General features: G+C 40.5%; 1 protein-coding gene across 2 annotated transcripts in view; it reads left to right on the top strand.

Moving 5' to 3' along the window:
- Positions 1 to 17,188, top strand: part of CACNA2D3 (calcium voltage-gated channel auxiliary subunit alpha2delta 3) — a 698,701-nt gene that overhangs the window by 663,654 nt on the left and 17,859 nt on the right. Inside the window, exons 32-35 of one of the 2 annotated variants that reach the window (XM_056853929.1) lie at positions 4,044 to 4,119; positions 6,075 to 6,127; positions 7,337 to 7,392; positions 10,867 to 10,978. In XM_056853929.1, the coding sequence (XP_056709907.1) occupies positions 4,044 to 4,119; positions 6,075 to 6,127; positions 7,337 to 7,392; positions 10,867 to 10,978 (297 nt within the window). The remainder of the gene's footprint in view (positions 1 to 4,043; positions 4,120 to 6,074; positions 6,128 to 7,336; positions 7,393 to 10,866; positions 10,979 to 17,188) is intronic. The other variant, XM_056853938.1, reaches the window with a different exon arrangement.

The following is a 17,188-nucleotide window of genomic DNA, read 5'->3' as shown; positions in this document are numbered from 1 at the left end:
ACAATCGTTAAAGTGCATTGAAAGTGAGTTGAAAGTGCATTATTCACTATGTGTGAAAGTGCCTCTTGAATAACATGAAAAGCACTGGGCCACACAGGAAAAGTCCATATTGCAGCCCCCCAATCATTTTGGTTGCTCTTTTCTGGACCTTCTCAAGCTCTATGATATTCTTTTTTAGGTGTGGTGACCAGAACTTTACATAGTATTCCAAGTGTGGTCTCACCATAGATTTGTACAAGGGCAGTATGATAGCAGCAATTTTATTTTCTATTCCTTGTCTAATTATGGTCAGCATGGAATTTGCTATTTTCACAGCAGCCGCACACTGGGTTGATGTCTTCATCGAGCTATCCACTACAACCCCAAGATCCCTTTCTTGGTCTGTTGCTGCCAGCACAGATCCCATCAGTGTAAATGTGAAGTTGGGATTTTTTTTTTTTTGCCCCAGTATGCATCACGTGCTCACATTGAATCTCATTTGTCATTTTAATGCCCACTCCTCCAGTTTGAAGAGATCCTTTTGGAGTTCTTCACAGTCCGATTTTGTTTTAACCACCCTAAATAGTTTGGTATCATCTGCAAACTTGGCCACCTCGCTGTTCGCCCCCAACTCCAGGACATTGATGAACAGGTTGAAAAGCACCGGTCCCAACACAGATCCCTGAGGCACCCCACTGATCACATCCCTCTATTGTGAGACAGAAGTCACTTTTGTGCTCTCCAATAGCCAGTCTCCTGTAGGCTAGGCAATTGGTGCCTGGCCCAGTTTTTGTCCTGGGGTTTATGTAATGTAGAAGGGTCTGTGAAAACACTGTCCATGCCCTTAATGGTCATGTATAGAAATAATCTCAGAAGGAAATTCATGGCAAATTTCAATCCCTTCATGAGCTCTTCCACAGTTCATGAGAAACAAGAATTGTGATATATTGAGAACATCTGTCTATGTCTATGATAGACAAACCTGCCGAGTAATAATGTTTTCCAGATAAGAGAAAAATATACACAAAATAAAAATTTAATTTACAAAGCTATTACAGAAATGTTATTACTGTAGGACTTAAACATTTAATTCAGTGCAGCATTTTTGAAAGAATATACTTCAGTAATGCTGAACATTTGCTACAGGATAGTCTGTTGCATTTACAGGTCCCAGAGGTCCACTCCCATGGCCATGTCACAATGGGAAGTGTGACCCATGACACCTGGGAAACTGATATATGCTCAAAAATGATAACAGATCTATTGCAATTTCTGAAACTCAAAAGATTCAGTTGAACTATGATAGAACTATGAAAATTTGCTGAATTTCTTTTTGGCACATTAATTTATAGCTTCTTAATATCTTTTGCAGATGTTAGGGTTGCCCTTCTTGGCTCCAGACTTCCCAAGATTTCTTGAAACAACTGGGGATGGGAATGGTGGAAAGGAAAGAGTTCAGTCAGCACAGGAAATTCCTTCTTCCCTCATGCCTGAAGTCAGGCATTTGGATCAGTAGGGAAGCTGTATAAGCATGACCTCTATTTTTTTGAACCCAAAATTAAGAAAAAAATAGGGGTTGTCTTATCCATGGGGGCGAAAGAGTCCTGTCACCCTGGCCGGCCGGCATCTGGCATTCAAAGCGGTCGCCACCCACCCAGGGCCGGTGGCAACCAGTTTGAACGCCGGACGCTGGCCAGCCAGGGCGACAGGACTCTTTCGACACTCCCTCTCTTCTCCGCCCATCAGCTGACAGGAAGGGAAGAGAACAAGCGGGGAAAGAGCCAGTCACCCTGGCCGGCCAGCGCCTGGTGTTGGGTCGCTGCCCATCCCGCCCGACAGCTGATGGGCAGGGCCAGTGGCGACTGGTTTGAACACTGGACGCCGGCCGGCCAGAGTGACCAGCCTCTTGCCTCGCTCACTCTCTTCCCCACCTGTCAGCTGTTGGGCAGGGAAGAGAGTGAGTGGGGAAAGAGGCCAGAGGCAATGGCCGGCTTCTATGTATAAGACGACCCCCAGTTTGGGGAAAAAATATGGTATACATAATTAAAACATTAAATTATCAATAAACAATAATGTCACCCTGATCATGGGTCACAGTTGATGGTATGATTTCTGATTCGTACCCAGTGTGTAATTATGGCCTTTGGAAGGAATTCTATAAAACCTAGCTTAGATTATTATTATTTTCATCAAGGAAATGACGATTAAATGCTACTGGCCAAGAGATTTAAATGGATCCCCCAACTCTCGAAGCAGTATATCTCTGAGTACAAGGTGTTGTTGTGAGCCAAGTAAAAGCAGAGGAGGCCTGGGCTGCAAGGGGAACTCTCCGTACCCTCCCTCAACCATTCATAGAACTTAAGCATTCTGATCTAGTCAGTGGATACAGTTTTTTCAATACCCTTACTGTCCAGGTAGAAAGCAGGTGGCAACCCTACATCTGTCTGTGTGCTGGTAGTAATCGGTTTTATGTCTCATGGATACAGCTTGGCAATGATTGTCATATATATCATATGCCCGTCGCAATGTGTTTGAAAAATGAAAAGTTTATTTTTTTTTATTTTTTTTTCTGTAGAACTTTTAAGAATACAAAATGTTTTGCCATTTCTTATAAATATTTATTTGTCTTTGAATGAATGCTGTAGCTTAGGCATGGCTAATACATAGTGCTTTGCCCAAGACAAGTTCTATGTGGATTTGAAGCTGGGTCTCCCATATCTAAAGCCACCACCTGATTCTTTTACAGTACCACAGAAAAGGCCCCATAAATCGGCCACAGATTATGTCTGTTATACTTGTCTGATGTGTAAAACAAATAAACATGGTATTAGAGATAATGGACAACTAGCTGAACTTTCATCACTCAGATGCCATCACGCTCTGTAATACTTACTGAATTTGTTTGAAATAAAGTAAACTCCTCTCATTCCTTGTTGTACTGATTCTGGGCTGGTTTAATTAGAAGTGTAAATGTGGTTTATTTGGTAGAGCTGTCTGTATACTTTGGCAGAAGTAATGAAAACTCTCCTCTGGCTTTGATTACTCCATTGAGTTTTCAGCCCCCTACATCTTAGGAGGCTACAAAGAATATCTTGTCTTTCTAGACATGAGGATGCAAGAATATTTCAGTCCATTTGCTTGCTTCTCAAATGCATGGCTGATTTTGCTTCCCAAAGCTAAAATGCAGTCTTAGGGCATCAATCCAGCCAAAGTTCAATATGTACAAGTCCCACTGACTATAATGGCAAAAATTTGAACACATGCTAAACTCTCATACTGAAATGAGGGTTCCCAACAGGCCTGGAAAAGAATGTCCTCTCCCTTTAATAGCAGCTTAATGCAATGTGGAAATGGGCAGCTGAACCTTTTTCAGGGCATGGAGTAGGGTTGCCAACCTCCAGGTAATAGCTGGAGATCTCCTGCTATTACAACTGATCTCCAGCCAACAGAAATCAGTTCACCAGGAGAAAATGGCTGCTTTGGCCATTGGACTCGATGGCACTGAAGCCCCTCCCCTCCCCAAACCCTGGCCTCCTCAGGCTCTGCCCCAAAAACTTCCCGCTGATGGCAAAGAGGGACCTGGCAACCCTAGCATGGAGGGAAATATCTAGTAAATAACATCCCATTAAGCTTATAGCAAAGAGACAGGACATTTTTCTCCAGGACTGTTGGCAGCCTTAACTTAGGCTGGTGCGTGCCCTTTGTTTGCAATGAAGAATTAATTGTTGGAACATCACACAGAGTGCATTTTATCCTTTTCCCTTCTGTTGTTTCTTTCTCATTTTTTGTGTGCAACCAACCCTTATTTTTACTCCATCATAACATATTTATTTGTCTCACAACCTAATTAAGTTCTTACAGAATTTGTGGAATTTTTCCCCCCTTGCCTTTTATTCTTCCCTGTCTGGAATGTATATTAACGATCCTTTCTTACCCTACCACTTCCTTTTAAATTTTTATTTTGCTCAACCTGCCTTGAGGGCAAATCCTGTTGTATTTCCCCCTGTTTCCCCCTGGTGTGTTTTCTTACTTTTAGTCAAGCAGTTTTCTGTTCTTCTCTATAGAATTACTCTTTATGACTACCAAGCCATGTGTAGAACAAACAAAGAAAGTACCGACAGTGCCCATAGCTTACTGGACGTAAGTATGGTGAACATTATGAGCACCCCTCCCTTAAATCACATTTTAAAAGATTGCAAACACACACAAATGTGATATGATTTGTCTCTGTATTACTGGAATTCTCATAACCCCCCTTATATTCTTTGGAAAGTATACTGGGAATTGCTTTTCAGCATTATCCCATGTCACAAGAAAAGTGGTTTGGTAAAATAAATGCAATGTGTTCCACATTTGCCATTTCAAAATATTCTACAGTAGCTTTTTTCTAATAGCCAGCAGGAAAGCTAAGACTTTATCTGTATGTCCTCTTTGTTATGAACACCTGCTTTCTGGAGTTTGTAAATATATACGTGTGTGTGTACACACATACATATAAAGGGAATTATTTCAGTAGTCCACAGTTTAACTGCTTCTGACTGTTTTAACATTTCAACCACAAAACGAACAAGAGATTCATTGTTTAACCCTTTAACTTGTAGTCCTGCATCTGGGGTTCTTCCTCCAGACATACCTTTATTAAAATCCAAGAGATTCCATATATATTAATTCATTCTTCACTGCAAGATTGGGGCTATGGTTATTGAATAATTTAATGGAAGATACCTTTTGCTTCTATGTGTGTGTTTTTTTTTTAAATAGAATTTCCAACTTATAGAATGACATTGTTTAGTGGGTTTGGAACAATAAAGTATCTAGAATACTAGTCATCAATTTGCTTGGAAATCTTTATTCAACAGAATTTGTTTCAAATTTTAAAGTTTTACAAGCTGGGTGGAATAACTTTGTACACTCAATTTCTTCAGTGGTTGTATAAACAAAATGATGGAAACACCCCAAACCTTCATGGTTTATTGAATAAACATGTCATTTTAGGGTTTTTTCGTTTGTTTGTTTGTTTGTTTGGGTATAACTGGGGTAGAGATAGTTTGGAAGGTCTACTGCAAATCTTACCTTGAAGAAAGGGGAAAGTGCTCAGTTGTTTTATTAATGGAAGACCCAGAAAACTATCTCAGAGTAGGAGGCATTAGTTACCCATTTGGGCCTCCATTCTTTGCTACTGAAGGAGTGTTCCTTAAAGGACTTTCAGTAATTTTTGATTCTTTATCTAAAGTGACATTGCGAAGAACTTTGTTCTTTTACTCAGCCTACTCTGTCATTAGAAATCATCAATGTAATATTTTATGTCCCTGCTAGTCCCTGCTAGTACATCCATAGCACTTTAGCTGTTTAAACCACATTACAGTTTTCTGTGCAATGTCCCCAGACTTCCCATTCCAACATCAAACGTTTTTGCTTTGCACCAGGTAGCGGCAAAGTCCTTATGTTTAAATTTCCCTAAATATAAAATGTCAATGTTTTTTCTATTGATCACATGTACTTCATAAGTGCTTATCTTTTTCCAGATTCATCCTGTGTCAAAACTTTCCTTTAGGAACTAAATAATAAAGAATGTTTTTGTAGCTGTCCACAGTTTATTTTTAATTTTCTTAGGGAAAAGCATGATATAAAAATCTGCAATATCTTTTTTTTCTTTGTGTCTTTATTTCCCTTAATCTGTAGCTTTCAAATACCACTGCTTCATGTTTTCACTCAGTTAAAATTAAACTGGGCACAGTTTTTCTTTTCTCTTTATATTTATTGGTAATGATGATACAGAAAATTTACAATACATATTACGTGTGCTTGAAAAATGGTAGCCCCAAGAAGGGAAAACGTTAAAAAAAACTATTTATTTATTTATTTATTTATTTCAGTGGTGATCTTTGCAGTATACATTTTAATTTCATTTTTGAAAATATGGTGATAGTAAAACATTAAAATGCCATCCTAGAGCTGTGGTATTTGACTTCTTAAGAAATCTGTGTTTATTGGCTAAAATAATCTTTCTAGATAAAGAGAATAGATTGTGTGCATTCTATTGTATAAATATTGTTTATTCTGGCATTTTGATTAAGCAAATTGCTTCTCTCTAGCCATATAAAGCCTTCTTTGCTGCAATAAAGTGGATAGTGACTGAACTTGTCTTGTAAGTAAAATTTATCAAGATTTTAAGATTATCTTTCTTTTATATCATGTGTGTGTGTATGAGCATGTGTGCATGTGCTAGAGACAGAGAGAAATCTCGTGTGTGTATAATTTTTGGAACATTTAGAACATACTTTAAAAACTTCTGTTTTTCTTGTTCTAGTGGCTTGCAAAATAGAAACTAAATTTATTGTTGTGGTTACGGTTAAATCTAATATGAATATTTGGCTGTTTTCAGTGCTGCTTGGGTGGGCTGTTCAGAAAAGTGTATACTTGCCCACAGGATCTTCTGTTGCTCTGTAATTTCCTAAGGGTTTTCAACCTACTGGTTAGTACAGTTGAAATTATTGGAAGATCTAGGTGTTTTTCTCACGCAATATTAAATCCTTGTCTTTAATAATATTTCAAATGAAGAGACATGAAGTTCTCGAGTAGGCATCAGTTCTGTGTACAGAGACAATCTTTTAAATTTGTTTTTGTCTTAATCGCAAAGAGAATTATCAGTTAGCTTTTAAAACAGATTCAAAATGTACAGCTTGCAGTGCTGTACAAAAAACAAAAATAAAAAGCCCAGTACTTTGGATAGTGATTATCAGAAATAATTAATGTGCTCATCACTAGAAATTGACAGATTTTGCAGTACATAGCTTTTTATGGGAAAGTTCTACATGGACAAGTTTTCAACTCGCCACTGGATAATCAGTCCCGATACAACTATAAAAAATATCTAATTATTTGTAATTATTTTTACTTGTATGGTCTAGCAAGGAAATTTTTAACCACCTGGCCTTTTATAGGCAATCATAATATACTGATACTACAATCCTGTTCATGTTTATACAGAATATAGTCCCCTTTTATCCGGTGTTTCTTATTCCCATAGAAAAGAAATTATGATAACTGTAAATAATGGTAATGCATCAAATTGTTGTAGGCTGTGATACACTAGAATCATAACAGTTTTTCATGTCAAGACATTTGCTTATTAAGTGGTATACCACTGATACCGTATAATGCTAATTGCTGCAAAATTGCAAGATACTGTTGATGGGGAGAGAGCTGACATTAGTAGAAAACAATAGCTTCTCTTGGGCTACATTTAATAGTTGTCTTTATTTTGAATAGGATGAAAGGAATCACATTACTGACAGCTAGTGATATAAAAATGTCAGATGTAATCACATGATCTATTTGATCTTTTGTGGTTTAGGTTTCTGGTGGAATTTAATCTATGCAACTGGTGGCACTCAGATCTAACAGCAAAGGGTAAGTGTGACTCCATTAACAAATGAGTTCTGTGCTCTTGTAAACCCAAAGCCACATTCCCAAAAGGTCATGGAGCTTCATGTGTGCTATGGAGCTTCATAGTTTTCTGCTCTGGAAAAGGAAACCAGAGGAACAAAATCACTGTGCTTATGATAAGCACTGACATGAAACCTGTGGTTTGAGAGTGGTAAGATGATGGAGACTACTTCAGGGTAAGCAGTTTGACTGCATCCACATCTAGCTCTCTTATACTAATGCTTGTTTTAAAACTGTAGTGAAGTTACTGTGCATAAAGGTAAATGTTTAGTGAAAAACAACTTTTAAGACAAAGCTACTGGAATACTGTACAGCAGCATTTGTTTTTCCTGGTTATACTATATTATCCAACTGTATTATCCAATGGTTGTAACTAAAAGTTGATTAAAGAATATTAATTATTCATGCGCTTACTTTGTAATACTTCTTTAACATTTGCAATTCATGTTCAAAGCCACTCTCTTTTTATAGATACATATATCAAAAACGTTCCTTGGTTCTGCGATTCTAGGGGCCTTTTCTAACATTTACTTTAGCAGCACTGGCATTATAGAATGTCTGTTCTGTCTCCCTTGTTCCAGCAACACCAGAAGTCCCAGATCCACATGCACACCACACTTTGGGGCGCCCTGGAAGGAGTCACACAGTGGTCCCCTACCATGTGATTTGACTTCCTTGGAAGGACACATATTGCAGCAACTCCTATTCTGTTAGGGTGATGTAAGCGAGAAATGGCACCTGGAACAGGAACAGGCCAATGAACATCATAAACGGCGTAGATGTGATCAGATTTGATTCTCACTGGCTCTATGGGGCTGATTAATTAGGCTGCAATCTGGGCACAATTGAAAAGGGCAAAACTTGGTCTCATGAGGAATAGGGGTTAACCCCTGTTCACATGTACCCTTTTTTGACACATAAACAAACAACTGACTCGCTATTATGGATGAAGGACTCGATTACAGTAGTGTTGCAACGAGCAAAAAAACCTTCTTATCCCTGACCCTGACCAGTTCCTACTGACAGTGTGTATTCGGCACACACACTGATATGCAATTAATTTCCCTGTTCCTCTCTCTGCCATCTGTCATAGTGTTGGGCATTTGCTAATATTTCATAATCTTCTATGCTAACAATCTGATAGGAGAAGGGGAGGGAAGAATGCATCAGACTCTGCTGGATATAGCCATCAGTTCTGCTCTTAGATCCTTGGATTGCAGCCAATGTGCATGTACTGTCCTTAGGTGACCTCTTACAAATCCCATAGTTTAAACTGTCTCACAATGTCCAGTGAAATGTTTTTTGGGTCAGTGGCTCTCTTACTTAAAGCAAAGAGAAATAAATGAGTGTTACAGAAGTAGCTGTATTATTAACTCACAACCTTCCTTCCTTAAGGGCAAAGGTTGCCATTACCTCACTAGATAAAGATACTGCATCTAAAGGATATTCATTCACATTATAGCTAGAAGCAGAGCATGTAATTATACGCTTCACCTACTCTACTTCTTTAATTACTAAGATGCTGGAAAGTACCCCCTCATCCTGATAACCAGAAAGGTATCATTTTAATGCAACATGTTTATAGATTGGAATTGGCTGAGCTGGCAGTCCTAGGGGAGTTGGTTAGTAGTAGGCACTCTCAAAAGCTTATACCCTGAAAATCTTGTTGGTTTCTAAAGTGGAACCTAAGGTGCTACTGGACTTGAATCTAACTTTCCAGAGGGTAGATTCTATGGAATCTCGTATCTGCTGAGCATCCTCCCCGAACTCTGCCTGCAAATCTCCAGGTGTTTCCCAAGCCAGTGTTAACAACCCTAGCTCAAAGAGGGAAACAGCAACCTAATTTTTTTCAAACCAAAGATGGGAAATCTTGCCATACAGTGATCTGACTACATAACACTAGGGTAGGAGAGAGTTCACTATACAGCAATTTGGTAGAGAGAGGTGCCCATTTGAGGGTAGACTGGGAAAAATAAGGATTTATCTATAGCTTTGAATTTCTCAGGAATTCAAGGTGCTGGGTTGCAGCGACTGCTCCCCCCTTTCCGACGGTCTTCAAGAAGCGTCTGGATGAAAACAGAACTGCGCAAGGTTAACCCTGCATTGAACAGGGCCTGTATGGCCCTGTCCAACTCTATGATTCTAAAACACCCTGGAGCTTGGAAACTCAGTGCCTTAGGGAATTTGCCCCATAATATCATGGTGTGAAAGGCAGTAGGTCACTTGGTTTTCATTTATCCCCTCACCTCAACCCTATAGGGTTGTTTCTCTATAGGACAAATTTACCTAAAGTGCTGCAAAATGCATGGCTGGGATCTATAACACTGGCAATGTTGGGCTTTGCAAGGCTATGTGAAAATTTGCTTCCTGCATTGCTAATTTAGGGCCAGGCAAAAGGGAGGTAAGTAGTTACCCTTGCTCTTCCCAGATAGAGAGCTGTGCATGTACAGCCCTTACTCTGCCTATCTGGGGATTTCCCTTTTTGTAAAGAAGGAAAGCCATATTTTTCTGCTCTCAATACTCTGTGCCACCTGGAGAGTATTCAGCCCTTCTTACTTTGCTAGCATTCATTTTCCTGTTGATAAATTAACAAATTCATATTTTTCTTCAAACTTTGGGAATTCGTTTGTCTGTGGATGGCATGGTTCTGCTGCTTTTGTGGTGGGCACGAGCCACCTACTTTACTATTAGATATAGTTATGATGCAATGTTAGGTGCTTTGGGCTTAATACCACATGTAGCCAGGGAACAAGACAACCAAAGCTATTTAGATTGCTGTTACCAGAGACATTAGTGCTGCCAGAACAAGGTTGCCAATTCTGGCTTAAGAAATTCCTAGAGATTTGGGGGTAGTGTCTGGGGAGGAAGCTCAGCAGGGATATGATGCCAGAGGTCACCTTCTGAAGTGGCCGTTTTGTCCAGTGGAACTGATCTCTGTAGCCCGGAGCTGTAATTTCAGGAGAACTCCAGGTCCCACTGGGAGATTGACAGCCCTATGCCAGAATGAACAGAGCACTAAGAGTAGACCATTTCTTAGTTGTGCTTTAGGGGCAGTTTGGTTCATATGTGGCGTCTTTCATTTTTGCCTTATATGATGTTGTGGAGCTATGGAATCCTTTTTCATGCAAAGGTATACTCATTCAGTTCAGAAAAGTAGGTGTATCACTTATGATGTGAAAACTAAAGTTTAAACAAGTTTCTTTAAGGACAAATCATGGATATCTCTTTAGGAACTTCTTTCAGAAATCGACTTCCTCTCTATAAATGTGTTTTGTTAATTACAAAATACATTTTATGCATTACCTATAAAAATCACAGGGTGGCAGAAGCAGAGTAATGTTTTCATATTCTGCAAGGTGTTTGATATAGTATATTACACTGTCAAATTGTGAGTAAAGTTACTACCATATTCCATCAATCATTTTTTATTTGCTTCAGCTCAGCGATTGAAACAAACCCTGGAGCCTTGTGACACTGAATATCCAGCTTTCGTTTCTGAACGTACTATCAAGGAGACCACAGGCAGTATTGATTGTGATGACTGTTTGAAGTAAGTACTTTTTTCCTGCTGCAGAACTGGGAGAGAAACTCTAAACTTCACAGCAATAGCATGTAGTTATTGCAATAAGTCTAATCATACTAGAATGGATAATGTTTTAAATATAGTGTTCACAGCTGAAAGTAGTATTTCTTCAGTAAACCAGAAAATGTATTTGTGTTTAAAAAAACAAGTGACCTGGACTCTGATCTTTCAGATCCTAGTCTGACACTCTTAAACACTACACTGTACAGGTGCTCTACTGCTGTCCCGGTTTTTCTGCCCTCCCCCCAATCTTTCTGAAACTTGTTTTCCCCTAACCTTTTCCCCCCTAAAATGGCTTGATTTTAGATTTTCAGCAGTCTGAAATACCTGTGCCATTTCACAGTGCTCCACCCACCTCTCCATGTTGGGCAGAGTAGGCGATGATTTCTTTTAAAAAGAATTGTAGGCCAGTGTTCCAGTAATCTAGCATTCGACCACACATACACTAAATTAAGTGTTGTGGCCAGTCAGAAGAACCAGAACAAGCAGCCAATCGCTGTCTTGCTACCTCATGGTACATTCCCAAGAGCACATTTGAGCACCGTGCCTGGGTGCCATTTTCAAATTCGGTGTGGTGCAGGTGGCAAGCCAGGGCAGCAGTGAGAGAGCTGGCAGCCCGATGAGCCCCTTGCAGGCCCACAAGCTGAGGCAGGGGCGAGGAAGCCAGAAGTCCAACAAGCCCTGGGTGGGAATGGTGAGCCAAGAATGCATCCCCATTCTCCAGTGGCCAAAAGAGGTTCCTGTACAGTATATGGTTGCCCCCCCACACACACACACTTTCTGTCAACAAAATTGGTGTGCAGTAATAATGAATGGAGCATAAACTCAGTAAAATTCTTTACTGATGAACAGGGCAGGATGAGGGTAAGGGTGCTTCAAAGAACCTCAACAATAACCTTCCAAAGCAATATCTCCTTAGCCCTGCACTCAGCCATAATCATAGCTATGCTGCATTCTTTAGCTACAGTCTGTAATTCAAAAAGGGGAGGAAGAGCAGCACAGCCAATCAAAACAATCAGACATGGTTGTTTTGATTGGCTGTGCTGGGAAAGCAGCTAACTAATCAAAAGGAGACATGTAGGCAACGTATGATTTGCCAGTGGACTTTGGGAGCAGTGACTACATAAGTCAATGGGTACCAGTGGGGGCATTAAAATGCCCCATTGCTCCAGTGCAACAGAACCCCCCCCCAAAAAAAAGAGAGAGAGAGCTGAAAACTGAGCAGTCTGTAAAGGAAAGTAAAAACAGGCATTGTGGAACAATTGCCCAATCATTGGAGGTGCCCTGGGGGCAGGAAAAATCCAGCTCAGACTTTAAGTCTGGAAGCCGCCTATATGTCTCTTCAAAAGTTATCTCTATAAGACCATGCAATGAGAAAACCTCAGTGCAGTGGTTCTCAGTCCATGGATTGGGACTCTCTGGGGGGCAATCCCTTCTGCTGAATAGTGAGACCCTATAGAATTACTTTTTGTCCAGCCTTTTGGAAAGGCTTGCTGAACAGAGAGCAAGGGTTCCATTTCTGCTGCATCTCTTTATATGTATGCTGAGAAGATGCACAACAGCAAGGTGAGATCATTAAGTGGTAGAGAGGCCCATCCTTGGATTCTCCCCCCACCCCCATTCATTATACAGGTACACCTCCTGGTGACTGGCTTACATTTCCTGTCCCCAGCACTTTTTGATTACTGCTCATGGGCCTAACCTTGACACTGGTGAGATCCTCACACTGACTACCCCTCTTCCGGTCATATGGTTTCCTGTGACATGCTTGCTGCTCTGTGGGTTCCATGTTTAGTGAGTCCCAGGTCTGGAAAGGCTGAGCACCACCCCCTTAGTGGAGTATCTTGTAATGATAGTTTTATAAGAATATTACATATGGAAGGATATGCAGACATGCAAATTAAGCATTAAGACATTTGAAAATGTGCCTACTATTAAGGCAAACCTGGAAAAAATGTGATTAACCCCAACATTCAAATAAAAAGGCAATGCTTGATAATGTAACTACCTTTGTGTGTGTGTGTTAAGTACCATCAAGATGTTTACTACTTATTGTGACCATATGAATTAATGACCTCCAAACCATCCTGTTGTTAACAGCCCTGCTCAGGTCCTGCAAACCAAGAGCTGTGGCTTCCTTGATTTAGTCAATCCATCTCATGCTGGGTTTTCCTCTTTTCCTGCTACCTTCAACTTTTCCTAGCATTATTATCTTTTCCAGTGAGTTTTATCATAAGGTGAACACAGTACAATAGCCTCAGCTTAGTCATTTTAGCTTCTAGGGAGAGTTCAGGCTTATTGCATCTAGAAAAACCCTTTACACAACTTCAACAATTTGTCAAAAAATGAAAATTCTTTTTTTAAGCCTTAAAGGAATGATGTCAAATTCAAGATCAGGAGGTTTTTGAAGGGGCATGGCTCAGTGGTATAGCATCTGTTTGGCATGCAGAAGGTCCTGGATTCAATCCTCAGCATCTCCAGTTAAAAAAGACCAGGTGATGTAAAAGACCTCTGCTTGAGACCCTTGAAAGTCACTGCCAGTGTGAGTAGACAATACTGACCTTGATGGACCAATGGTCTGATTCAGTATAAGGCAGCTCCATGTGTTCATGTGAGGTCTTATACTACATTCACCAGACCACTTTATGATGTGTAATATCTCTGAGGTCATTAAGAGACTAGCCCAGTGCCAGCAATTGGGGGTTATGGCTCTAAATGATGATCTAAGGGAAAGCTACTTGGAACAAAATATGCAACCACACTCAGAAGCTACAGTCTCTTAAGGAATGCACTTTAATTGTATGAACCTGATGGTAATAAACTATTCAACCACACATTACTCATGAAGTTTTACTGTGTTCTCCCATGTGACTACTGTGTGAGTCAAAAAGCAATTAAACCACCACAGATTAACATTAATATTTTTAGGATGAGCCTTTGTATATGTAGTAAAAGCACAGTGCTTTGAAAGGGAAATGGAGGTTCCACTACTAACCAAAGTTAATGAAGTCCATGAACATATGCAGCACATGCTCATGGGGTCCATGAACATTCCCTTCCCTAGAACAGCTGTACACATAAGCCCAATGATGATGGCCAACAGGTACCCCAATCACTTCTGGGTTTTCTGATTTGTCTTGTTAAGCCTATGACATATTACTAGTATGTCATTACATTTTTATACATGAAATGCATCATGCCATTTTATAGACAGAACATTTTACACTAGTGTATCATTTTCAATGTTAAATTATTATTTAACAATTAATATTGTATCTCTAGGTTGAACCAACTTCCCTATTTCCTCATATGAACCACAAAAGACCTCAAGTACATTGGGGTAGGTCCTAAGAATTCCAGAAGGATAGCTGCCTATTCTAGCAAAACAAAACAGAAATCCAGTGGCACATTAGAGACAAAAAAACATTTATTCCAGCAGGAGATTTCATGAGTGGGCTCTAACTCATGAAAGGGCCAGCTGGAATAAATGTTGTTAGTCTTTAAGGTGCCTCTGAACTTTGGTTTTATTTTGGATCCTAAAAGGCGTTAAGTGAGCCCCATGGTGCAGAGTGGTAAGCTGCATTACTACAATCAAAGCTGTGCTCATGACCTAAGTTGGTTTCAGGTAGAAGTTGGTTTCTTCTACCTGAAGTTGGTTTCAGGTAGCCAGCTCAAGGCTGACTCAGCCTTTCGAGGTTGGTAAAATGAGAACCCAGCTTGCTGGGGGGAAATTGTAGAGGATTGGGGAAGGCAAAGGCAAACCATCCTGTAAACATATTCTGCCTAGTAAACGTAAAGATGTGACTTCACCCCATGGGTCACTAATGGTCTGGTGCTTGCACAGGGGACTACCTTTACCCTTTTAAAAGCCATGAATAGAGTTCTACTCACAGAGCAGTGGTTTCCTGCCTCTTCCTTCCTGCTGTACCACTGCATGTCCCCTAAAGCTGCTCCTGAGGGATGGAAAGCCTGTAGATACCATAGGAAGTAGAGCATGAAAACAGAAGTCCGTGGGAACTAGAGAACCACACTTGTGTGAGCAGAAGTGGCATGTTTATAAAAGGAGTTCTGTAGGTCTTGCCCTCTATTCCAACATCTACCTGAATTTGAATAAAATGACTAATAGCCATACAAACATGACTGGTTCTATGCTGTTCCTTGTACATAAACCCTGAAGGAAGTTCAATCTAAGTCAGGATTTTCAGTTTGGAACAGCAACAAATGGGAAATTTAAAAATCATTCCTCATCTTGAAGTTCATGCATATTAAGTGAGATAACCTATTGGGACCAGCGCCAAATTAAAGCCATCTCTTTAACTGCTAAAGGACACTTGCATTATCACATATTTTTATTTTGAAATTTGCACAAAGGCTTCAGTTAAATGTAATTTTACAGGGCCAGCTTTCCTCCCAGATGAAATAGAGTTTTGCAGCTGATATTTTTTATGGTAACTTCAGGTCAGAGGAAATAATATCATTCAGCAGGACTTGGATGACAGTCAGTTGGAAACTAAGTGTGAAAAAAATTATAATATTTTCAAAATAATACACTAAGATAATTTTCATAGAAAATCATTTTGTATGCCATAGTGGAAAGAAAACCTCTCTGTGTTAGTTATACTGTAATCTCAATGAACCTGTTATTATCTGTAACCAATGGTAAACCAAAAAGCAAAAATTCTGAAATAAGTGTTAGAGACTCATGGGAACTCACTTTACTATGCAATTTATTCAATTACTGTCATTAACAATCAACAAATTGTGACTTAGAGTGGATTCGAACATGCTGTTTCTGACATGGCAAAATGTTCTCCGTGGCTTTATTAACTCATAATTTGCACATGAGGGAGAACTTCTAAGAAAATTCCTCCACATTAAAATTGTACCCCAATTAGTCTTACGGTCATCTTTTTATAGCCCATTCCTGAGCTGACCGGGCAAAAGTGGTTTGGAGGTACGTGAGGGCCTGCACCGGCGTCTGAACCACTTGTGCCAGCGGCCACACCACTTTTGCCACTGCGTTGGGGTGCAGACGCTGGCGTTGGGGCACGGATGCCGGTGTCCCAGCACTGCCATGGCAGCATGGCCCTGGGATGCTGGCTCGGCCTCCCGCCAGTGTCCTGATGGCACATGTCCATGTGCCATCATCCCAGGGTCATTCTCAGGGCGATCTAGGGGTGGAGTCGCCTAAGTTCCTTTGAGGCCGGGAACACCCCCTTGCCCTTGCACTCAAAAAGTTGGTGTATCCCTGTGGGACACTATGGTTCCACTGGGCTTGCAAGTAAGGGCATCTTTCAGCCTTCGGGGGGGGGGGGGCTGAATCCTCCTTTGGAGGTAGCACGGCTGCACTGCCTCCAGCCACCAGCGCAGCCCCTCCCTTCAGGAATGGGCTGCCCATATAGTTTCATTATATATGAAGTACAAGTTTGATATCCAAAGTTCTTTTATCCAAAAAATTTTTGCAATTGAATTCTGAGGAAGTGCAGTTTTTTTTTCCAGAGGGCTATGTACCATACCAGAAAGTCCCCTTGATCTAAGTGCTGTTCAGATAATTTTAACATAATCTGTCCTCAGAACATCACATACTTTCATTTTTGGCTTAAGTCTGAGCTCCATGATGTCAGTCACTCTTCAGAAAAATTTAATCACAGTATCTAATAGTGAGGTTCTGGCTCTATGTAAAAAGTGAAAGCAAGGCAACAGGGCCAGATACAAAGGGCAGAAAAGGTAACATATGCAGAAAAATTCACACTTGCACCCCAACATTTTACAGTCCCCCTCCCTCAGTGTTGCCAGGACAACTAACAATGGTATCCAGAATCCTCACTGGAACAGGCTTCCTCGGGAGGTAGTAAGTTCTCCTTCCCTGGAGGTTTTTAAGCAGAGGCTAGATGGCCATCTCTCAGCAATGCTGATTCTATGACCTTAGGCATGAGAGGGAGAGCATCTTGGCTATCTTCTGGACATGGAGTAGGGGTCACTGGGGATGTGGGGAGGAGGTAGTTGTGAATTTTCTGCATTGTGCAGGGGGTTGGACTAGATGACCCAGGTGGTACCTTCCAACTCTGTGATTCTAAGAATCTAACAAGGCTATCTCACAAGACTTCAGTCACATTTTTGTTGCCAAGGCAACTCCTCAGAATACGTAGCCATCCATCTCATGTTTTACTCAGTTTA

Source organism: Euleptes europaea, chromosome 1 (assembly GCF_029931775.1).
Source record: "Euleptes europaea isolate rEulEur1 chromosome 1, rEulEur1.hap1, whole genome shotgun sequence".
Taxonomy (NCBI): Eukaryota; Metazoa; Chordata; class Lepidosauria; order Squamata; family Sphaerodactylidae; genus Euleptes; species Euleptes europaea.
This window is presented reverse-complemented; position numbering and strand designations above follow the sequence as displayed.